The following is a 24,549-nucleotide window of genomic DNA, read 5'->3' as shown; positions in this document are numbered from 1 at the left end:
ACTGTTCAGCTTTCAGCCCTCATTAGAATAAAAGGGCTTGTTTGCATGGCCCGGCAGTTCGGACTACAGGGGTGTGAACTGCAGCATGCGCTAGCTAGCTCACATTAAGGTGGTCCTGTTGGAAAGGGGATTACATTAACATGAACTAGGTACCTTGTAGTTTGCACTAGCAGGATTTGCATGGGGCAGTTACGATGCAACAGTCTGGTGTGCGCTGCAACTCATGCCCCTGTAGTCCACACTGCAGGGTCATGTAGACAAGCCCTAAATTAACCCAAACTATGTCCCTTTTAGTTTGCACAAGCGGTGTCCAAATGGGGGAGCTACAGCACAGCATGCTAGTGTACACTACAGTTCACATCCCTGTAGTCCGAACTGCAGGGCCATGTAGGAATAACACATGCCTTTGCTAAAGAGTCTTCCTCTCACAGCTTTGCTAATGCATTTCAGTCAGGACCTGCATCATTCCTGCGATTTCAGTTCAGGAAGGATGTTTTTTAAAGTAGTTGTTAATGCAAAAGCTCTAAATGCTATTTGTATTTCAGGTATCTTTCTCTTCCATAAAATCTAGGTTTTAGTAGCTAAAGACTATATAGAACATGGAAGTGGCTTAGGAAAGTTTGATTTCTAGAAAGTACACTAAATTCCTTTGTGTAAATGAAACCAGAATGACCCCCCGACAAACTGATTTGCATACTTTTTAATTGAACAAGGTCAGTCTTCAATGTATTGCTTTTACATGTGTACATAAGAACTTGAATTTAAACAATGTGCAAAGTATCCTGTTAGCTAATTAATCCTCCAGATTTATACTGGATTCTCTCTTGCTGCCCTAATACAAGACTCACAAAATTAAAAACAAAACAAACAAAAAATACCCACACCTTACAAAACAATCCCTTTCTGTAATACTGTTCTGAACCAAATTTAATTTGCAGTGGTTTTAGGCTCTATTCCAACAGCAGAACTGACCTTCTGAACTGACAGCCAGGAAAGTTTTCAACATGTGACCTGATTTGAACTTCATAAACAGTAATACAGATTGCCCATTTGGGTAACATATTTATTCAAAAGTTTATCAAATCTGAGTAAAAGCTTTGTTTAAAGTATGGAGAGACCACTTTTTAAAATGTCCCTGAAGGCCATGTCCTAAGGAGGCCCGGTGATGCATATGAATCACTGCAGTTAGTGTAACAACCCTGATCCAACAATCCTGGGGAAAAGTCACAGCTGAAACATTCTGATGCTGCCACTTCACATTGTCTCGCCCGTTTTGTCTCCTGTACATTCCTTTTAGTTTTGAACATTCAAGGCCACAGTTTCGTGTTCCATGATTCCTGTCCTGGAACATTTTCAAGTGTGCAACAAACCTATTTGAAAGAAAACCAGATTATTACAATAACGCTAGCTCATTAGTCCTTGACTCCCCAGTGGTTTTTGTTTAACCAAAGAGGCACTAAGTGGTGAAGAATAGCATGCAAAAATTTCAAACTAGACAGTTTTGAGGACAATGCTACTTATATGTGTTTAAGGTTGAGACTGTTCGTAGTGACGCCTAGGCCAGTTAAATTCCAAAACAAGTAAAGGTCTGAAATCACTCTTTCACTGAAGTCAATGCAACAGTGGGCTGGATTAGCCCTGCAGATAAATCTAACACTTATGCATGTCCAAAATTCATCGGAAAAGAAGCACAGTGCTATTCTCATTTTAAACTGACTTGGAAATCTCTCCTGAGACGCAATGTAAATTCACAAACAAAAGTTTTCTTTAGACAAAAATAGTTTGCTGCTGCCAATGTGGTCACCACAGTATAATACACAAAGTTCAGACAGTCCTTGCCCCAAAGTGCTTGAGCAAAAGTGGGCCAAATCTGTGTGCTGTTCATAGTTTTCACTGCTGTTTGAAGCAGCCAGAGTTTTCTTTGACAACTTTCATAAGTGTTTGTTACATGCATGTAATCAAACTTCCTTTATGCACTAAAATTCATTGTTGCTGGGGTTTGATCATAGCTAACAGTTGTCCTGCGTCTTCAATAGCCATCATTCTTTAGCAGTAATACCTGGACACAGGAAGACTACAAAGGAGTAGGGGTTAGGGAGTAGAGTGGGGTGGGAATTTTTGGATTAAATGGTTTTTCACTGGAAAATGCTGATGCATCAAAACCGAAACATTTCACGGGAAAGGGTGAGATTTGTCCTACCTTTTGTTGGGAAGGTTTCTCAGATCCAGGATGGAATTTCTGATCAAAACAAGGGGGGAGGGGAAGGGAGACACACATACACTACCCAGAATAGCCAATAACCTGGTGATAGAGTGCTGATATGGTTTGGATCCCTGTTCTGCCTAATTTGGAACAGGACTCCAAATGTGTAAAGTCCTGGGATTGGGAATGTCCTAGACATTAGGAACCCAGGAATTGCCAGAATGGATTAGACCCTAGATCCATCTAGTCTAGTATCCTGTCTCACAATAGCCTGTGCCAGATGCTTCAGAGGAAAGTGAAAGAACCCCAAATTCGGCAGATGTGGGGTAACTACTCCCCACATAGGTCTCATCCTGGGTGTCTAACAGATTGTTTTTAGATTAGCACATCATAATGGATGGCTAAGTACTGCAGACCTCAATAGCAGATTTCCTTTTTAAAAAGAAATCCCTACATTTGGCAGGCTATCGGGATCTTTTTCCAGAGAATTGCTGTGTAATCCTGCGGCGACACACTGTCCTGACCCTAACAACTATGACTACAGCACTTCTGTGGCAGCTTTTCTCCTAATATGCTAAATGAGGCATTCTGTACATTAGAAATGCAGATGTATAAACTACTGTCTTTAGCTATGATTTTTAAGTGATCTCAAAACATATCTGCCTCCTTAAAATACAGTAATAATAACAGGAAAATGCCCTTTTCATTATAAACAGAGGAGAACAAAATTGAGGTGCTGTATAACTTTACATACCAATGCTAATTCAAGGCCTAAGCCTACAACACCAAAATAATGCCATGGACGTCAAGGAGCTACTCACATGCAATAAGGGATTTCAGGATCAGGCCCTCATAAACACTATCAACTTGAATATGGCCCCCAAATTAAATTTAAATTAAATGAAAACAAGCGTCTATAAAACTTAAGACTAATAGAACCGCTACAATAAATTGTTTTCAGAGCTCCAAAGGTGCAGTGGGAAGAACCTGAAGGTGAAAAGATTCAATTGCTTAGTATTTTTCTCATTTTGGAGAAAGAGCACCGGGACAATGAAACTGGAGGCTTACCATTCTTTTCTAGACATTTGGGATTTTTTTTTTCTGATGTGGGTAAAGAAATGAACTTACCTTTGTCATCTTCAAAATCTCATGTTTTAAACTTCAGGGTCCATGAGTGTAAGAAAATGAGAGCGTACATTCACAACCCCTTTTTCTAATACAACATATTGTACATCGTAATGTGTGTAGGAATTAGCCATTCAAAATGCATGAATGTCTGTCCTGAACTCTTCAGACTGCGATTGGAAAGGTAATTTTTCAAAGCTTGAGAGAAGGATTTATAGCTTACTTATCAGTGACTTTGATATTGCTCCACAATTTGCAAACATAAGCTCAGTTAGCAGAATGTATTGATTTTGTGATGTCAATGAGATAGAGAAAGCAAGCAGATTATCAAATTGAGATAATCCAGCATTTATCTGACACAATATATCCACTTCTCATACTGGTAGTTTCACTAGTATATAAGTAACTGTTACCTAAACAAATATTGTCCTTATGTTCACCTCTCAAGACTGGTAACTGGTAGCATTGTTGTAACAGGCTGGCAATGTTTATCTAAAACAACCCTATTCTGTTAGCAGGTGTTGATCCTGATGGGAAAGCGTTATATGAGTTCTGCTGACTCACCGAAGCAGGTGACTTCCATCATCTGGATATAAGTGAGGTGGTAAGTAGCTTGCTAGGAAGGGAGGGCCTCTAGTGTGGAAAAAACAATACTGAGAGAGGATCACCAAGCAAATGGAGGGGCTTTGATCTAATATTTATTATCTTATTGCTATTTCTTTGTTAATAAAACCAAACCTCCTGAGGGGGCTGGGGGATGATTCTGGACTTCATATAACATATGGACTTTATTTGTGCAGTGCGTTAGGAAAAGTTCCTGCTCACAACTGCATGCAAAAACCTATTCATGTGTGTACCTTTCTTTTATGGGCCATTAAGTCTACCTTGAAAGAGTAGGCTGGTTTTGTCAGAGAGCAGCTCTTTTCAAGCATGACTCTTTGAAAATCCCATCTTTTCATTTTTCTCTCTGGCTGCTACGCATTTGCTTAATTTTGATCAAGACTGAGGGAGTAAGAGTCCCCAGAGATAATAGCTTTGCTCTGGTAAGTGGGGCCGCAACCAAACCTGGTACTTCTGGTGTTTGGCTTTCCCTGTGCCCACAAGTGGCCTCTACATACAACTTTCCAGAACAGCTTGGGAAAGGAATCAAAATATCTCTGCCTGCAACTGGGTGCTCACAGTTACCTCAGCTCCTGATTCTGTCTTCTAGACAGTCAGAGTACAGGTCCCATCTCTCCAAGATGCCCAAAAGTGGTAAACCCAACATAACAGTTACCATACCCAAACCTAGAGCCTGTTTGTTCCCTTCCATCTGCCTTCCTCCCCACAATAAAATGCCTGGAAAGGGACTTGGGACAAAGGACGTTTAAAAAGTGATTTGGAACGGAGTGTGGATCATCATTACAAAGGGGTGACCCTAAGGGCCTGGTGATCCAGCCATGAGGTACACAAGGCAGTTCATCTCATATTAGGCATGATCTCATTACCTTCCTTTTCTTTATTTAGGAACTTATGTTGATCTCGTGTCTAGGGTAAATGTTATTAAACAGACACAATTAATCTGATCATTATCATTGACTGTATTATAATGATTTAATTACAATTTACCTATATTTCACATAACCTCTAACTTCAGTTTGTCCTTCTCTTTTTTTAGAATCGCTGGACCTGCCAAGAAACTGTTATGGGGATCAGTAATATTGCAGGACAAGCTGCCTGGTTTTGGTGACAAAAATAAATACATCAGTAAGTCATGCACCAATCTTGCTTCACCTTCTCCTAATTTATTCCACCTGACCTAACCTGCCTTTGTTAGGCTAATGTGCAAGAAAACTATCAAAGAGGATTCAGTACCATAGCTAGAGGTTAATCCTGCCCTCACCTGGTATGATTCCGTTGGAGGCAGGATTTTGGGAAGTGATACAAGGAGTTGGTCAGATACTGAGATATTATAGTAACGGATGAAGGATTTTTTAAAAAACCAACTGTATGGGATGGTATAGCATGGAGCCCAGCTCTATAGGGGATTGGAGTCTTTGTATGGCTGTGTGCAAAGGTGTATGGATGCATAGAAGGTCAGGCTAAAGGATCCACTGCTAGGCAGATCCTCTGCCAGCAGAGAGGGGGATTTTAGGACTCTGGAAACTATGTCAGCCATTAGGCTGGAATAGACTCTGTAGAGCAACCTGCTAGGGGACAAGTCTTCTCCTTTCATGGAGATCGCCAGATGAGTTTGGGAGAGAGGATTTCCTTGTGAAGGAATCTTAACCCACCTGATCATCAATTAGAAGGAATTATATTTCACACTCACAGGAGATGGAAAAGCAGTACTAGGAAGCATGTCTTTTGTCTAATGCGGTATTTCTCTACCGAGTTTGTCTGCCATAGGAATGAGTTAAAGAGAAACACTACTGAAGAGTAAGGCTAAGATTTTGTCACTGATATTTTTAGTAAAAGTCATGGACAGGTCACAGGTAATAAAGAAAAATTCACAGAAGCCCATGACTAAAAATGTCCATGACAAAATGGGGAGGGAGAAGGCCCCAGCACCTACCACTGCTGGGGCTCTGAAGTCCCCCCCTGCCTGCAGCAGTGGGGCAGCTGAGGGGTCCCCAGGCTGCCCGCTGCCTGCAGAGCACACTACCCTCGGCGGCCAGGAGCTGCAATCAGAGTGTGTCCCCCCCGCTGCCCACAGTGGCCGGGAGCTGCAGGGTCCCCCCACTGCCTGCAGTGCTTCAGGGCTGAAGTCATGGAGGTCTCTGGAAGTCACGGATTCCGTGATTTCCACGACCTACATGACAAAATCGTAGCCTTACTGAAGAGATCTATAAAGTCCTATTACAGTCATCAAACACTCTTTATAACCTTGCTATTTAAACCAAGGACAAAGAATAGATGGAATAAGTTTTAATAAAGAGTTTAATTCGTCAATGTTTATCTGTTTAGTGATATTTTCCAGGCTGAACTGAACATTTTTGCTGCACTATAGAGAATATAGGTTTCAGAGTAGCAGCCGTGTTAGTCTGTATTCGCAAAAAAGGAAAGGAGGACTTGTGGCACCTTAGAGACTAACCCATTTATTTGAGCATAAGCGTTCTTGAGCTACAGCTCACTTCCACTGAATGCATCCGATGCAGTGAGCTGTAGCTCACAAAAGCTTATGCTCAAATAAATGGGTTGGTCTCTAAGGTGCCACAAGTACTCCTTTTCTTTTTATAGAGAATATAGGGATTTTTTTTTAGCATGCTATATATGGAGCGAACTCTTCTTTTTTACTCTTGTGCAACTCCAGTGAGTTGGCCTAGACATAACAGAGCAAAATTTGTTTGAGCCTGTGCAGTTTACTACCAAAGCACACAAGAGGGCTGCCTCACAAATGTTTCAAATATAGCTATAGGCCGCTAGACCAAGTTAGTAATTTATAGTAGCAGATATTAAATGGTGTGTGAATGATAGAATTGACCAGCATATTCGAGTCTTGCCTCTCTATTCAATTGTTTAAAAAATAATCTATCCTTCAAATGTAATTTGAACCTAAACTTTAGTGATGGAAAACAAAAGGGGGCAAATCTTGTTGAGATCTTATAAATGCAGTCATCCTACTTGCTATAAAAACACCAGCAAGCATATAATAGTTCAGCTGCGAAAGCATAACACCAATATATTAAAAATAAATAAGTCATGCTCTTTTTGCTAATTCTGTCTTTGAAGTTGCTGTTCCTTCCAGGTCATAACAATGCAGAGGAAATGATGAGTCTTTATTTTGTATCCAGCACTGTATTCCTTCTAATTCCTGATATAATCCTGAAAGAAAGGGAGAGCTTAGAATTGGGCATACCACCATGCAGCCTCTTCCTGTCTGTTCAGACCACCATGCAGCCTCTTCCTGTCAGTTTGGCAGTTTCATTTTGGTAAGGTCAGATTTTTAAACCTCTCAACATCCACCAGATGGTAGAATTTTTATTTGTTAAGATCTATTTGGGATCTTTAACAGAATGGTTAATCTCTTAACAAAACCTTAGGAGAAAAATGCACTTAACTGGCCACGTGAAAAGAGCATGGTTTGTAAATTTGAAAGGCTAAATTCTGACCAGTTTTTAGCTGATACTGACAGAGAAAAAAGAAATTCACCTTCCCAGATTAGGCTCTCCACAGATTTCCAAAACTTGAATTGTGTTTCTCTACAGACTTAACACAACTGCTAGTTTGTTTAAACTGCTTGTTTAGTGTTTAACACAGTACTCTATGTAACAGTAAGAATGAAAAGGAGAAATAGACTGTCCATTGCACACAGCTGGATAGCCTCAAAGGAGACCATGGAAAACTCTCACCTACCTTCTTTAAAGGAGGTGGCAGACAACATACCTAAACTTCCATGCCTGTGAGGAGAAAGGGAGCTTATAATTAGCATAGATTAACAGAAAAATGTAGCCATCTCTGGGCAGTGCTTGCTTGATTGGGACTCTGGGTTTCCCAAATAAACCCTCCATTGCTATGAAGTTTCAACACCCTTGTGTGGCGATAGAGGCAAGAGATCTAAGCTGCCCAAATCAACAGGCTAAGCGTCTGTAAACACATGACTCGTTTCTTCAAGTTTAGAACTACTGATTGCCATCTGAAAGGGAATATTAATATAGTCCTTTCTCCTAAAGAAATGATGCCTTTTTCTGTGAAGGATTAGATTGGATTCATTCCTTTATTCCTTTGACAATATGGCTATTATACCATGCTAAATGGCACTTGTCCCCTCTCATTAAAGTGAGCTGGTGACTTAGAGCGTATTTGCTTAGCAAAGGACTCTAACACAATAAATATGAAAATTCCTTAAATAAGTTTGCTTTTAAAATCACTTGTGCTCTGGTGCTTTTTAATAGATGAAAACGCTCCGGGCTCAAGCATTTTTGATCCTAAACTCAATCTTCATTTATTTCCTCTGCCTCATTTACCTTTGACTCACATTAACAGTAACTTTTGGAAAGCTCATAAAACATTTGCCTCCATTCCTGCAATATGCAACTGAATGTGCTCGTTCTAGAAAATGTCTTGGGACCAGGTGTCAAACCAGTGCATGGAGATGTTTGACGGGCTGTAGCTACTGTCCTTGAGGGGTCAATCCAGTTCAGTTAGCCAAGACTTTGTCTTCAGGTTCTACCTAGGGCAGAATTCCTAGTAGCTTGAGCTGAAATTGAATAGTATCTCTATATGGGCTATATTTTGGCTAAGATTTTCAAAGCTAAGGGATCTGAACACTAATTCCCTTTCATTATAATAAATTATAATGGGAATTGGGCCTCCAAATCACTTACACGGCTCTAAAATTCTCAACTATTGCTCTTAAAGCCTGCTGTTACCACTGATGGTAGGAAATGCCAATTAGACTAGAGTATGACAGATATGGCAATTTCTGTAATATCCTGCACAAACCTTGTTGAATTAAGTTTAAGTATTTTTGGTGTCCATTTTGTATTAAAAATGCAAAGTTTATGTATAAGTGTGGGGTTGTATGTAATCTCTGGGGGCAAAGGTAAACCTTGGGAAGTGTTATGACCTTCACAGGACTCTTTTAAACAATGTGTCAGACAAACAAAGTTAAGTGGAATGCCTAGGAAATATCTGTGGGGAGGGGAATGCAAATTACCACCTCCGGTCATGCAAAGACCCAACCTTTTGAAGCTTCGCCCTGAGAGGAGACCATTGTCTGGCTGGTTACCTACCCACCGTGTCTGCAGATGCATGCACGTTGGAGAACTAGTATGGAAGAATGAGAATGGTGAAGATCACATAAAAAGAAGACTCAGATTAGGTGCTGCAGCATTCAGAAAACTGCAAGCTCTGGAAGGCTAAAGACATTTTGCTTAAAATGAAAATCAGCATATTTGAGAGAACTGCCATGCTGATAAAGCTATACAGGTTGTAATGCTGGCATATGAGGAAAGCCAAGGAACTAAAGATATTGACTGCACAAGTGAATTAGCTAATAGGAATATTGAGAGATTCAAGACAGCAGAAAATAAAAAATGAAGTGACAAAAAAATGGCTAGGGCAAGAAATAATGCTGTTACGGGAGCTTCAGGAAAGGCGACTGTGATGGATCAGACCTGTGTCAAGAATGGACCTGGAAAGGATATCACACGCAGCTATACATACCAGAGTGAGCGAGGAACTAGAAAGAGAGGAAGATCAAGAATCCACTGGACAGACGTCGTGTAGAATGACATAAAGCTAAAACATGTAAAGATGAAGGAATCTCTGAAGCTGATACAAGCCAGAAAGCAGAGGAAGGGCTTCCTTCGGCCCCACTGGCGCTGCTGAGCTGATCGACGGGAACCAAAGAGAGAAGAGTTTTGATGCTGTCAGCCGGAATGGTTACACCCTCCTGCCCCACCTTCTCACCTAGTGTGCCTGTTTTACAGTTAGGGGAAACTCAGGCCCAAGTAAGTGAAGTGACCATGTTCACACAGTACGTCAGGGGCAGAGACAAGAGCCTAGCTCTTCTAATTCCCTATCCAATGCCTTGTCCACTGAACCACATTGCCTCATATAAACAGGGCACTTATTTTTAGTAGGCACTTTGTGTGTGTATAGCACTGCTATTTAAAGGATCTTAAAATAATTGCATAGGCAGTCCCATTTACAGACGGGGCAGAGTCCATGGGAGAATGTGGAACAGAACCCAGAGGTCTTATCCTTCACATTAAACTAATGACGTTATAACAAGCTTTCAATTTACACAGCTGTGTACAAATAATAAGAAATCTCTTGGCTTTCATAAATGTAACATTTAGTGCTAATGATTAAAGAGAGCTAACATTTGTAATCCCAAATTGAAGTAGGAGCGAACTAAGCTATTCCTTTGACCCTGATTTGGGATTTAAAAACTGGTATGCAACTAAAATGTTGCATTTCAGATTTCTGAATGCAGGACTTTGCTCATAAAAAGGAATTAATAATAATCCAGTGATACTAAAATTTTCTTATTATGCTGTTATTGTATATAAAGTATTAAATACATTATTTTTCTATTAAATATTTTGCTGACTTTGATAACCTCATGATGAGTCACATTTAATTTTCAGGGATGTACAAAGAGAAGAGCAGTTACACAATCACATTCCAGTAGACCTCAAGTACATCACAGAGCTCAGAACACTCAACCTAAAATAACAGATGACACCGAGCAATTGCAGTTGCAATTCAGTTTACGTAGACAGGATTCTTAAAATATGCATTCTATTTAAATAGGACAGGAAGCTTTTTCAAAATGTTTAGTGCTGTAACTCCCAAGCCCTGCCACCTACATGAGAGGATATAGAAAAGTCAGAGTTCTCCAAATAAATCAAGTGTAGTAGACTCCTCTAAGGCCCCACTTCTGCAGTCCATAAAAGTCTGTAACTCCTGTGATAGGGTGTATTTGCCACATCAGCCCCTGAGAGGGTAAATTAGGCCAGGGAAGCCTAACTGACCAATTAAGTGTCCAGTAGGGGAGAGCTATAGGCTACAAGGAGGCCACTAATTAGAGGCAGTCGCAGCTGAGCTGGAACAAGAGGAGCCTGTAAAAAGCCCAGGAGCTGCAAGTAGCAAGGAGACCATAGTTGCCCCTCTGAGGGGAAGGAGAATGGGCTGGCAAACCCAAAGAGAGAGGGGAGCCAGTGATGTAGGAAGAAGACCAGGGAAACAGCAGCAAGGCCTAGCACAGTACAGGCCTTGGCTGTATGTGATAGGGTCCCTTGGCCAGAACCCAGGGCAGAGGGTGGGCTTGGGTTCCCCTGACACAGAGAGTTGGAGATGTCAGCTGGACAGCTGATCCACAAGGACTATGACTTTACCCAAAGGGGAGGAACTTAGTGACCTGGCTGGAGAGCCAAGCCACAAACAGGAAGCTGCCACTCCAAGAGGGAGAGACAGGCTCCAGAGAAAAAGGTGGGTAGAGACTGCTGAGGAGGGTGAAGCACTTGGCAGAGCTGACCCCCAGAATGGCCAGGGAGAGGCACCGTGAGCGGTGTCGGAATCCCATCACACTCCCTCTGAAGCTAATGGGAGTTTTTCATGAATATTGGCTGCAGCATTAGGTCTTTAACTGGGAAGCCCTAAGATACTGTCCCAAGGGAGAACAAAATCTGGAAACACTTAAAATTAAATAAAATATTACAGATTTTAAAAAGAATGCTAAATTACTTAATTTTATATCTCTGTTTTATACTTCTGTATTAAATGACCTGGATTTAGAATGCCACACCATGTTAAACACCATTTAACCACTTGGCACAGGCTAAATTCATCTCCATTAAGTAGGATTTATACTAACAATGTTCTGATTAAGCAGCACTTTATCATCCTCTGGAATTCAGCTTAAAACATCCCTAGAAAGCAGGTGTCCTGACCAAGTGCTGTATAAGAGATTTTTCTCCTGTCTAGACAAGGACACACAATAGGAAAACTAGACTTTCTGTAAGACCTCATTTTAAATGAGTACTGGCCACTAACTGGTTCCTTTTTATCTGTACAAGAACAGAATGATGATGGAAACAAAGGAAGGCTGCCAAGCTTTATATGTACACTGCACTTTGTTACCACTAGTCCGTCTAATACAGCTCTTACTTTTTCCTCTCTACAAACATAATAATATGGAAAATGCAGGGAAAAAAGCAAGATGACAAGCTGTTTAAAAAAAAAGCCCATTAATTAAGAGAAAAATCTCTGGACTGGAACATTTGCGACAGAGGCAATGAGTTTAAACTGTGAGGAAGAGCAGTGTTCTTCATGTGCCTCCATGCTGAACTCAAAGAACAATTAAGCAATGATTGTGATAGGCTTTAGCAGCAATCTGACAAAGTCTTCCTTGCATAGGAAGATGGTGCTGCTGACCTGAGGGCTTGAGCAGTGGAACTGGATTGAAAAGAAAATAGGGGAAATCCTTAAAGGTGGTTTTGCAAGATGCAGAAGGATGAAAACGTAAAACCAGAATATAATATGTTAATCACAATGGGCCCTGTTCCTGGCCCCACAGAAAACCTTGATTAAACTCCCATGCACATCAATGAGATCAGGATTGGGACCATGTTATAATTTTATGTTTAATGGAAAAGGTAATGCCTGTGTACTAGTCAATTCTGATAGCAACTCTGTGCCTCATCTTGCTGAGTTTTCTGTGAATTGTTCTGTGCCACACGCTTCTGGGGCAAGGCAGGAGGACTGGCTCCCTATACCTACGGATCTCCCAAGGTAACTCAAGATCCAGGTAGAGCTCAGAATTCCCTGTGTCATCCCTCCTAGGAAATCACCCTTCAGCCTCATGCATGCGTGTTTTTATTTCACAGCATGGTAAGAGATAATGCTGATAAGGTGAGCAGCACTATCTTGTACAGAATTCCCATAGGTGATGCTCTGAGTACATGCAGAGGGCAGGAGCAACAGTGAGCTTGTTGCCTTTTCTTCCTTTTATGCCCCATAGTGCATTCAGCCAGGTTTTGCAAACCCCTGTTTATGGAACCAGAGGGGTATACTATGATTATATAACACCATTTTTCATTTTAAATAGTATCCATCCTCCTGGAAGATCCCAACGCACCTCCTAGACTGTTAGCTTTGGTGGGAGTTATGTACAAATACCTGGGGACATAATTTTACCCTGTATATAAAAGGGTTACTCATCCATCACTTAAATGCTGCCAATGATGGGGACTGAAAGTCAGCTCCTGTAACACTGCACAGCTTCTTGGAAAGGAAATGAAGAACAATTTCTGCACCTTAAACTTCAGGGGGAATATAGAATGGCAAAATATAATTACACAAGCTGGGCCTGGGTCAGTATACAACTAGCAAAAATAAAATGTGTGGGATCTTTTTAGGATTGCCTCCTATTGACATTTGTGGAAGTTGGAGAGAGAGCTGAGCACTTACCAGGACTGAGCCCTTAATTATTATGGATGGCCACTAGTGCGATTTGTTCTGTGCTGACTCAGCAAAAAACATGCTATCCACTGAACCACTAACAATACTTCCTGCACTTTTCCATGTAAGTCTCCTGACCAGGCCCAATTCTGCTTCCGTAATGTAATCAGATTACTGCTGAAGATGATACAGAACTCATTGCTCAGTCTTGTACCAGGCAAAATTAATTTCTTCTTTGGTAAGAGACAAAGACATAATGAAAGATAGTTTTTAATATTTGTAAATTGTTTAGAGACACCTAGTTTTATAGAAAGAAAAGGAGTACTAGTGGCACCTTAGAGACTAACCAATTTATTTGAGCATAAGCTTTCGTGAGCTGCATCCGATGAAGTGAGCTGTAGCTCATGAAAGCTCATGCTCAAATAAATTGGTTAGTCTCTAAGGTGTCACAAGTCCTCCTTTTTTTTTTTTTTTTGCGAATACAGACTAACGCGGCTGCTACTCTGAAACTAGTTTTATAGGGAATTTTGTATAGTATTCCTTCATGGCTGCTATTATGAATGTAACTTTTCCCCCTCAAAAATTCTGTCGCAGTTTCCCCTTTTTATCTTTGTAAATGCTAAAGAAACTCAACTGATATTTCTGCAAAGATGCTCATTTGTATATATATATTTACATATGCTATTGTTTAGATCAAAATCCTGCTAGTACGTTTGGTAATAAGTTTCCATTTTAAAGTTTGTTTTCTTTAACATAAGAAGTTTGGCTAATTTGACTACACACATGGACTCCTGATTAAAAAGACTGAGTTTCTTAATGAATCACTTTTCAATATTTTTTAAAATACTGCACCTTTCATAATTGTCTTTACTCCTTACAATTTTCAATTGTTTAGAATAAATCACAAGTACTAGAATAAATTAAGTTGACTAAATGATTTCCCTCCCCTAAAATGCTTCCTGGCTGACTAATATGAAATCATGTATTAGTTGCAAATAACAGTTAATTGTGTAGGTTTCACATTTATCCAGGATGAATACAAATAGGCTTTTTAAAAGAAGGGTACTGATTCAAAATATTTGTCCTGCCCCAACTAGAATTTCTGAGTCTTTAACTGACTGCTGTGGCCTTTCTAGGCCAGAGTTATAAGTTGTGGTCAGAGCCCAGGAAGTTTTAGGGGCCTGATCATCACAGTTGTTGAGTCTAATTGAGTCAATAGGCCCTTCAGGGGTTCAGCACCTAAAAATAAGTCCTTTAAGGACAATACTATATATACCAGTCAGTGGGGGACAGCAGTATTGAGACTAGAACCAGTTTTTGCAATTCTGTATTCCCTTGCCAGTGAACTAAAGGAGCTGCTCTGTTAAACTGGAAGAGGCTGGAGCCAGGAACCAAACAATTAAATGCTGCATTCTGAAATCTGATTAGAGGAGTGTATATGTATTTGAATTATGTCAATTACAAGACATGCTGCCAAAGGAACGCCAGACGGCTCAGTGTGAACCACTACCCCGAGTTTAGCGTCAAACGATCTGTTTTGAAGCAACACAGAGATCACCCATCTAGACAGAGCCAAATTCTGTCAAGTCACTAGGGTTGGTTGCACACGCTTGCAGATGAGGGCAGTATCTCATCCCCACGAGCGGTGCACAGTTACAGACTCTACCATATCGATGTAGTGTGGAAAGGCCACCAGCTCACACATGGGATGCAGGATTTAATTTTAAAACGCTCTCCCTGTTTTCTAATCTACGTCCAGCTCCCAGTCGCATCGGAGTGTAAACTCCTCGCAGAGCCAACTCGTCCTTCCTTTCGGACTCCCTGCAGGCTGCAGTGTACGCCAGACTTTGCACCAGGAACAAATGGAGACCTGTGCTTGAGTAGTAGATATACACTGCGCTCCCGAAATCGCGCCCTCCTCCCAGCCCAATGCGTATTTACATGAACGTGAGCAAAAAATTAGCCAATACCTATCCACACGTGCCAGGCCAGCGGTTATGGGGAGGGGGCTGTTTCCGGAACTCGGGTAAGCCTCCTACTAAACAGAATGGTACGCTGGGTGACGGGGGCTGGGGACAGATCCCCTAAACTTCCGGTTCTGCAAGTTCTGATGATGAGGATACAGACCAAGCTGGAAGAAATGACTTACAGCGCTTTGGAGCCCAGCAGGGCCCGCTGTGTCTGCCTCCAGCTCCCCACCGGGGCCTCCGCCGCAGCCTCCAGTTCCCATCCCATGAGCAGCGGCAGGTCCTAGGCACCTCAGCGAGAGGCAGCAGCCCCCCACTGACACTTGCATTGGTGGGGCCATTTTGGGCACACGATGCCGCGCTGAGTGAAATCAGATGTAAGGACAGCAGAGGGGTCTGGTGATCCCTTAGCCATGGCTACCAAGAACAACAGAAGCCCTCCAATTCTTGCCGTGTGTGTGTGTGTGTGTGTGTGGGGGGGTTATTCCATAGTCACTTTCTGCACTCTTTTTGCTTGTTATTCCAAATACCCATCAAACACATCCAGCTCACTGTCCGTGTCATAGAGCACCGAGCCAGGGTCTGAGAGCACCCCCAAATCCACCAGAGCCTGGTCCATGTCTTCAGGCAGGAACACGATCCCTACATTGAGGACGATATACTCCATCAGGAAGGCATAGTAGAGAATCAGCACATTGACAAAGAACAAGCCCACGTAAAACATATAGGGCAGCACCAGCAGCGCATGGAAGGCCCAAGACTCCAGCGAATCCAGATGTGCAGAAACTGCGGCGGGCATACAGCTGTGCTGAGTAGAACTGCCTCGGCTCTCCAGAGGCCGGGGCTGGCTGCTGGTGTGCAGAGGTGCAGAAACAGCTGGCGCGGGCGCCCAGCTGTGCAGAACCAGCAAGCAGAGGGTGGTCGCTCAGATTAGCGGAAAACGCAGCGTCGCGGCGGGCGCCCAGCTGTGCAGGGGGCCAATACACAACGCAGCTTCAAACAGAGGGTAAAATAAGAAACACGGAATGAGTGCCAATAACCCCAGACCGAGAGAGGAGAGGGGGGGTCCTTCCACGGCCCGCAAGGGGAGCAGGAACGGCAAATCCCCGAAGAGATCCGCTTGATCCACTCCCCCCTAATTCCCGTGCAAGAATGTGGCCAGATTTGGCTTCAGAAGCACTGCCGCAGCCCAGCCTTTGGAGGAAGCTTCTTCAGAGGCATTTCCCCGCGGCTGCTGCAGTCCTGCCGCTTGCTCTCTCGTCCTCCCGGCTGCAAACTTTGGGGGAATAAAGGTGCAGGCTCGCTCTTGTTGTTGTTAGGACTTGCCTGTAGTCAGCGATCCCACCCGCCGCCAGCCTCCGCAGCAGGAACCCCCCTCCCCCGTCCCTTACCCCTCCTCCTCCTTCCCCCCCACCTCCTGTCTCCGCTGCATGCTGCTGCGTCTCAGCTGTTTGTGCACTGTGGGTCCCCCAGCTTCACTTTCAGCACTGCTGCCTCCAGCGCAGACCGCCCACCCAAGTCAGCCTCCCCGTCTTGCTGATTGGCTTGAATGAGGCACTGACTGACAGCAGGGGCTTGGTTTGTTGACAGTCAAATCCCGTTTCACCTGGGGGGTGGGTACTGATTGCGGGCTCCCTGGCTTTCTGACCCGGTGGCGGCTTCATCAGTAAAGGCTCAGCAAGTTGCAACAATATTTATTTGTTTAGATGTTGCTTCCCTGTTTGGAATAACCACACGATTTCCTTTCTAGCAACTTTACTATAACGTTGTCCTTAAGAACATATATATACACATTTGGTTCTTGAGGCCATTCTGTGCTCCTAGTTATCACAAGCACTTCTTCTCTCGTACTAGCCAACAGGATGAGATGGGGCTTGGGGAGAAAGAGAGAGATTAGAAATTGTTAGGAGCTTTTATATTATATTGCTGATTTACAGTGAGTTATTCCAATTCCTTTTACTTTATCTGATCACCTCTTGGCATCGGAATCTGAGAGTTTTTTAAATGCTATGTGATTATCAGAACTGTTGGTTCCCCTGATGTCAAACGCCTTAATAATAAAATACTGTGGTGCACTTTTATAGCACATTTCACTGTGAGGTAGGTAAAGAATATTTAGGAATTAAATACCCATGACTAAAGCAGCCACTCTGGGAAGGAATTTGGCTTCTGTTTAACAGTGCACAACAATGCACAACAGCTAAGGGCTGAAACAATTGGGTAAGTAAAATGTAATTACTTGAGTTGGAATTTGGCCAGTAAACCAGGGCCCATACTCTTGCGAAAAGTGCTATGGTATCTTATTACCAGTAATGGTCAATAATTCTATTTTAACATTATGTCTGACAATGGCACCTATAGCAGTAGAGGTCCCTTAACATTATGCTGGGCATTTATATAATACTGACCAAGTCCTTGTCTATATTCAAAACATAATTAAGGATGTGATTTTAAACTGATTTAGTGAAACCGATGCCAACCCCTATGGGGAAACTCTTAGCTTAATTTAAACCTGGTTATTTTGATTTATCTCAGTTCAGTTCCTTATTGAGTTAAGCTACATCAATATGAAACAGGTTTAACCTGAATTAAGAGTGTCCACTCTGTTTTTTGATAGTATTCTCAGAAAAGAGCAAGCTGGTTTTTGGAAGGGCGTGGATACACAGACTAGATCTTCACTCTACGAAACATAATAGAACAGTACTTAGAATGGCAACGGTAACTCTACATACATTTCATAGACTTTGAGAAGGCTTTTGATAGCATTCACAGGACCAACCTATGGCGCATTCTGCGGGCATATGGAATTTCTTTCCGTTTAATCAATGTCATCAAAAGCTTCTATTTCAACTTTACATGCAGTGTTGATTACAGTGAGCTCAGTTTTGAAGTCAAAACAGGAGTATGTCAGGGGTATGTCATGTCTGCAATCCTCTTCAACATTGTCATTGACTGGGTAGTGAGGCATACAACAGAAGACATGCCAAGAGGCATTAAATGAATATTATTCTCATCCTTTGAAGACCTGGACTTTGCAGATGATGTCGCTCTCCTATCACATACCCAACACCATATACAAGAAAAAACAACTCAACCCAATGCATTCAGCCAGCAAATTGGACTGAAAATCAACCGCAATAAGACAGATATCATGACCTTTAATATTGTCTCACCATCACCAGTATGGATAGAGGACTATGTTCTCACCAATGCAGAAACATTCACAAACTTGGGCAGCACCATCAGCCAGGATGGTGGAACAAGCTAGGACATCTGGAACAAAATCAATAAAGTCAGGAACACCTTCAGGCGCTTAAATACAGTCTGGAAATCATCAAAATACAACACCAAAACCAAACTGAAGATTTATCAGATCTGCGTTCTTGCAGCACTACTTTATAGTGCAGAATGCTGGGGAATGAGAAAGTATGACATGACCAAACTGTCTTCAGTCCATACAACCTGCCTCAGAAAAATCCTCTGTATCTTTTGGCCCAGAACAATCTCAAACCAAGATCTATAAGCACCATCATTGCCAGGAGGCGTTGGAGATGGATCGGTCTTGTAATTCGGATGGAAACTGATTTCATCACCAGAGTATCAATAAGATGGACACCTGAAGACAAGCGAAAATGAGGCCGACACTGCTTCATTTGAAAGGCTAACACACTGAGGTGTAATGGCAACAGGCCAAACTGTCAGATCAGATCTTGGTACATAAGGAAGTTGCACGAATTAAAGATTACAATGTTGTTCCTTAGGAAGAACTTTCTGTTAAAAATTTTTTGTTTTCTAATAAATCAAAATAAATGGCAAGGGCAAATATGCCTGACCAACCTGATTGCCTTCTATGATGAGATAACTGGCTCTGTGGATATGGGGAAAGCAGTGGATGTGATATATCTTGACTTTAGCAAAGCTTTTGATACAGTCTCCCACAGTATTCTTGCCAACAAGTTAAAAAAGTATGGATTGGATTAATGGACTATAAGGTGGACAGAAAACTGCTACAGGCTGGGGACCAACTGGCTAAACAGCAGTTCCACAGAAAAGAACCTGGGGATTACAGTGAATGAGAAGCCGGATATGAAACAGCAGTGTGCCCTTGTTGCCAAGAAGGCTAATGGCATATTGGGCTGCATTAGTAGGAGCATTGTCAGCAGATGGAGGGAGGTGATTATTCCCCTCTATTCAACACTGGTGAGGCCACATCTGGAGTATTGCATCCAGTTTTGGGCCCCCCACTACAGAAAGGATATGGAGAAATTGGAGGGAGTCCAGCAGAGGGCAACGAAAATGCTAGGGCACATGACTTAAGAGGAGAGGCTGCGGGAATTGGGTTTATTTAGTCTGCAGAAGAGTGAGGGGAGATTTGATAGCAGCCTTCACCTATCTGAAGGGGGGTTCAAAGGAGGATGGAGCTAGGCTGCTCTCAGTGATGGCAGTTGACAGAACAAGGAGCAATGGTCTCAAGTTGCAGTGGGGGAGATTTAGGTTGGATATTAGGAAAAACTATTTCACTAGGAGGGTGATGAAGCACTGGAATGGGTTACCTAGAGAAGTGGTGGAATCTCCATCCTTAGAGATTTTTAAGGTCTGGCTTGACAAAGTCCTGGCTGGGATGATTTAGTTGGGGTTGGTCCTGCTTTGAGCAGGGGGTTGGACTAGATGACCTCCTGGGGTCTCTTCCAACCTAATCTTCTATGATTCTATGAAATCTTTTTTACAGATTTTTCCCATTGAATGGAATGTCTGTGGATGGTTTAGCTAGATATAAGCCCAGGCAACAAACAGCTACTAAAATGAGGGAGGGGAAATGAGAATGAAAGAGACATTCAAAACATCATTTGCTCTCCAGGATCTTGCTAGGCGTTGGATGTATTCCAAATCTTCAGTTTATTTTGACCCTAAAACTAGAGGGCATTAAAGTGAACAATAGCAAGTCAGACATAGGTTCTGATCATTTAGGCTCCTATTCTGCAAGCACTTAAGTATGTGTTTAACTTTATGCACATTTAATCCCATTGAAACACGTGTGTGTATAGTAAAGCTCGTGTGCATTTGCAGGACCAGAGCCTTTGTTTTCCTTTAAAAGAAGAGAATGCCAAAATAGAACACTTAGAAGAAGCTAGGCTTATATGGAGAATTATACCTTTTCTTTGAAAATTGGAAACGTAGACAGGAAAGAACAGGGGAAATACTTGATTTCATAAAGGGATATTTCTGATGAATTCTGGAGAGAATTGTTTTCATTTTATAGAATTACTACTTGTGTCACATCCACCACAAAGTAAACATAAGAAACTAAGACACCATACATACTCAGTTAGCTGGTCCCTTTCTCATTTTTCCATTTGGAATATGATGGGAGGACACAGTTCAAAGGTATGGAGAGGCAGTGTGGCCTACTGAATAGTGCATTAGACTGGGATTCAAGAGTCCTGGATTATATTCCTGGCTCTGCTACTAGCCTGCTAAGGGTCCTTGGACAGTCACTTCACCTCGCTGTGACTTATTCTCCCCATCTGTAAAATAAGAATAATGATAGTAACCTCCTTTGTAAAGTGCTTTGAGATTACTGATGTTAAGTCATATTTAACTGACAGGTTTTGTTTCTTGTACAGTAACAGGGGTTAGATTGTTTATATTGAGGGTTGTGGATTTAGACTCTGCTGAGGCCTTTTGGATTTTCTTTTGTCATGGTGTGCACACTCTGGCAAAGCAGTGGATGAAGCAGTATTGCTTTCTCCCCATAGCTTGGGACAAAGCCAGCCCTCTTTCCCAAACCTGTGGCCCCCTACAGACGGTGTCTCCCAAAATGTGAGCCCTCCCACCATTTCTGCTAACCCATGCTTGAGGGGCCTCGCCTCACCAAACCCACTCTACACCTCATCTCTCTCCCTGCACCCTTCACTCCCTCCAGTGGTGCAAGCAGAAATCATCCCTTGCCAGTACTGCACTCATGGAAGGGACAAAAGGGGGTGGGGGGGGAGGCATGTGATCTTCTCACGTGACCCTCCATGTGACTCTTCCCCACCCCAGCCCCTCCTACAACTCTCTTTGTATATACAAACATCAACATGCTTAACTACTCACTTTCCCCCCAAATATGTAGTATTCAGTCTGTTTATATGGAATATGGAAGTTGGGTGAGGAGCCATTTCAGCATATGTATAACTTATTAAAAGACAAATTTTAAGAAGAACTGTATCCTAAACTGCTTTATGGTATTGTACCCAAACATTGCATTTCAATGGGAGATTCAACTTCCTTTATAGGAACAGATTCTTGAAACTCTTACCAGCCCACAAAAGTGGTCCAGTCATGCAAATAGTCCCATTGTCTTCAATGGGATTGATCAAATGTTTACAGGATTAGATTTCAAGTTTGTAAATTGTTCTGGATGAAACTGACAATGCCTGAGCTGTCAGATCAGAAGGATCTTCATTCGAATAAAGGTGGGCAGGTGTGTGATAAGTTTTAGCTCCATTGCTAATATGAGGGACATATTTTCAGCCAAGTTCTTGGCAGATTCCTGAGGCAGCTGGTTTAAGGCCGTCCATGTCTGGCATTATAATCTTCACTTACAGTTCTCTCACCCACAAAGGTGGGAAATGAGGCATTTGTTTTCTTTGTTTTGCTGCTCCAGTTCCAGTTAACAAAATGCATGTTAGACTAATTTGGCTGCAAAAAAAAAAAAAAAAAAAAAATTCTATGTACACTGGGGACAACACCTGGTTCCTATAAGGCAGCAGAACTGAGCTAACATCAGAATCCAAACATCCTCTGGTTAGTGCAAGCAGAGGCATTCCTCCAATGATTTGGACTTGATGTGATGCAGTATGGATGTCATGGATAATTCAGACCAATGGCCAGAAACAGAATCAAAAACACCTTCCGTCCCCCCCCCACCCCTCCCCTCTTGAGGACTCCTGACCAATGTAATCACACAATATATATGCTAACAAACCTTTGTCTAAGTTTGTTAGCACCTGTATTGTGCTGTTAAAGCCATTTAAAGAATGAATGCCCTCCCTAACCGCGCTCTGCTGCTTTAAGGAGTAGAGCGCAGCCCCAAGTCTTTCCGGTGCCCCGCAACGGCTAAAAATCTCTTGCCGGTTCTGTGTACTGGGGGGTACCACCCTGCTTGCGCCCAGACTCCCTCCCAAACCTGACCCCCTCACACCCCCGCTGAGCTCCCACCCACCTGGGTCACAACTAGCGGCAGAAGGCGTGCACGGTGCAGGCTGGGAGTTGTAGTCCACCGTCTCCTGGCCGTCGCAGGGAAGGGGGCAGGGAGACTGCATTTCCCAGCGCGCCACGCGCGCGCATGCGCCTTTGCTCTTCCTGTCGCTGACTGGTGGGGCGGGCGGCCGGCCGGCCAGCCGGGGTTGTAAGTGTCAGGGGTCGCTGGGCTGCCCCACAGCCGTGCGCTGGGGGCGATGGACGGCTAGAGCCCGCGGCCCTCAGCCTCCTCTTCGCCGCCAGCATGTTCGGCCGCTCCCGCAGCTGGGTGGGTGGCGGGCACGGTAAGGCCGCCCGCAGCATCCACTCCTTGGACCATCTCAAGTAAGTGCGTGTGTCGGGGGCGGAGTGTGTGTGTGTGTGTGTGTGTGTGTAGGGCCCCCCCGGGGGGGGGACTGAGGCGGAGCGTGTGTGCAGGGGGCTAAGGTGGGGGCGGAGGGGCCAAGGAGATAACTCAGGGAGGGGGGCGGGTCGGAGACCCTGTGGGACCAACGTGGGGCTCAGGTCCATGGCGTTTGGGGTGCTTGTGGTGTGGTTGGGGGAGCTCGGGTTGAAGGGTTGGGGGAGCTCGGGTTGCTCTGTCTCAGCGACAGTGAGCTCACAGCTTCACTGAGGCAGAAGGGACCCCTGTGGCTCTATGGCAAGCGGGTCTCTGGAGCTGGGACCTCTCTGGTGGGATTGGGGTGTGTGGACTGGGAGATTGAAGAGGCTTGGAGGAGTCTGCAATGGAGGGCTCCAGACTCAGGGGCTGACAAGGCCTTCAGGGGTTTGAGTGAGTCTTGTGGCTGTGGAAGAGTAATGACTTCTGAAGGAGTTTCACTCGGGGCTGCTATTGTAAACATGTACGAATGATATTTCCTCATCGTCTTACATATCTCTGTGAATATTCATGTAACTATATTGCTTACAGTCCTCTTGAGTTCTCACAACTACTGATTAGGTCATATACACTTCTCCTCCCCCCAGCAACCTCCCTCTCCCCCGCCAGTCCTGATTTTGCCTTGCAGGTGATTGGATGTTCCTAAGTATCTACAGGGTGGTGATGTAGTGGCACAGCATGAAAAGAGAAAGCTATGATTTTATAATGCAATAAACTTGTTCTGTAGAACAAAGTCTAAAAGGTGGTAACCTTAGATGAGTACCAGCATGGTAGAGATGGGGAGACGTAGTTAACTGGGGCATCGAAGTGGTGAGAGAGTGGTCCGTCTTTCAGCACGGCCCAGGGGCCAGTGCCTTGGTTAGAGGCCTTAATCCCCATTACCAGGTGCTGATAGAGAGAGAGAAGGTACTGGGAATCTTGAATGGGAGCTCTTTTTTTTAGGTAGGGGGTGTCTAATGAATATGAAGTCCCTGCACTGTAACTGGCTGCTGGAAAGGGGAAATAGTTTTCTTCTTGCACGATGACTCTAGATCCTGCGGGAAGTAAAAATGTGTGTGAAGGATGTTCTTTACTCCTTCTCCAGACTCCTGGCTGCTGTAAGAAAACCAGTGAGGTAAAGGTTCTTCTCTCTATTGAATAATTCAGGTTCTGGACTCTACCATAGCTCAAAATTTTCCCCAGCCAGGAGGGAATGAAATTGACCCATTCCTGTTGCTCCCACCTGGTTCTGAAAAAAAGCTTTGAAATTGAATAGCCTTGCTAATTTCACAGTCTGGTTGTTTGGGAAAGCTACAGAAGCAGTAACTGAGTTGTTCTTGGTAGGCTGAGACAAAACACTGTTTCAGTTTACTTCTGAAAAGTTTTTATTGCAACAGAACAGCCTAGAAATTTTTTTTAAATGAAAGCTTACATGTTGCTGTAATAGTTGCTCGTAGTGTTTGTTGTAGCTGTATTGGTCCCAGAATATTTGAAGGACAAGGGGATGAGGTAATATCTTTTATTGGAGTAACTTATATTGGTGAAAGAGACAAGCTTTCTAGCTACACAGAGCTTTTCCTCAAAGACACTGGATGTATGGTTTATTACAACAGTGTGTAACCTACAAAACACCTCCGCCCCCTTGCCCTACCACTGCAGGGGTGTTAATGTGCCACTTCACTTTGAATTGCTAGTCTACACTTGAAATGCTACTGCAACATAGCTGCACCACTGTAGCACTTGAATGTAGACACTACTTA

General features: G+C 43.2%; 2 protein-coding genes and 1 long non-coding RNA gene across 20 annotated transcripts in view; 1 reads left to right on the top strand and 2 right to left on the bottom strand.

The window, feature by feature from the left end:
* Positions 1-685: 685 nt before the first annotated feature.
* Positions 686-16,650, bottom strand: DEXI (Dexi homolog). 5 transcript variants are annotated; one of them, XM_073362456.1, is made up of 3 exons: positions 16,601-16,650; positions 15,369-16,179; positions 686-1,370 (listed from the first exon to the last, which is right to left on the bottom strand). In XM_073362456.1, exon 2 carries the CDS (start codon positions 15,983-15,985, stop codon positions 15,704-15,706), a length of 282 nt encoding a protein of 93 aa, XP_073218557.1. In that variant the 5' UTR covers positions 15,986-16,179; positions 16,601-16,650; the 3' UTR covers positions 686-1,370; positions 15,369-15,703. The 5 variants fall into 5 exon arrangements, with proteins under 5 accessions (XP_073218557.1, XP_073218558.1, XP_073218556.1 ...); XM_073362457.1 differs by lacking the exon at positions 16,601-16,650 and having other exon boundaries at positions 15,190-16,556; XM_073362455.1 differs by lacking the exon at positions 16,601-16,650 and having other exon boundaries at positions 15,369-16,556.
* A 1,335-nt stretch (positions 16,651-17,985) lies between these two features.
* LOC140918338 (uncharacterized) lies at positions 17,986-22,528 on the bottom strand. Its single transcript, XR_012161152.1, has 3 exons — positions 22,394-22,528; positions 20,509-20,711; positions 17,986-18,459 (listed from the first exon to the last, which is right to left on the bottom strand). It is a non-coding gene; the product is annotated as an uncharacterized lncRNA (long non-coding RNA).
* Positions 22,524-24,549, top strand: part of CLEC16A (C-type lectin domain containing 16A) — a 188,076-nt gene continuing 186,050 nt past the window's right edge. For 13 of the 14 annotated variants that reach the window (XR_012161151.1, XM_073362451.1, XM_073362442.1 and 10 more), the window contains exon 1: positions 22,524-22,755. Coding sequence is in view for 12 of the 14 variants with exons in the window: in XM_073362451.1 (XP_073218552.1) it covers positions 22,676-22,755 (80 nt within the window). In the remaining 2 variants the exon portion in view is untranslated. The remainder of the gene's footprint in view (positions 22,756-24,549) is intronic. The other variant, XM_073362443.1, reaches the window with a different exon arrangement.

Source organism: Lepidochelys kempii, chromosome 10 (genome assembly GCF_965140265.1).
Source record: "Lepidochelys kempii isolate rLepKem1 chromosome 10, rLepKem1.hap2, whole genome shotgun sequence".
Classification (NCBI taxonomy): Eukaryota; Metazoa; Chordata; order Testudines; family Cheloniidae; genus Lepidochelys; species Lepidochelys kempii.
This window is presented reverse-complemented; position numbering and strand designations above follow the sequence as displayed.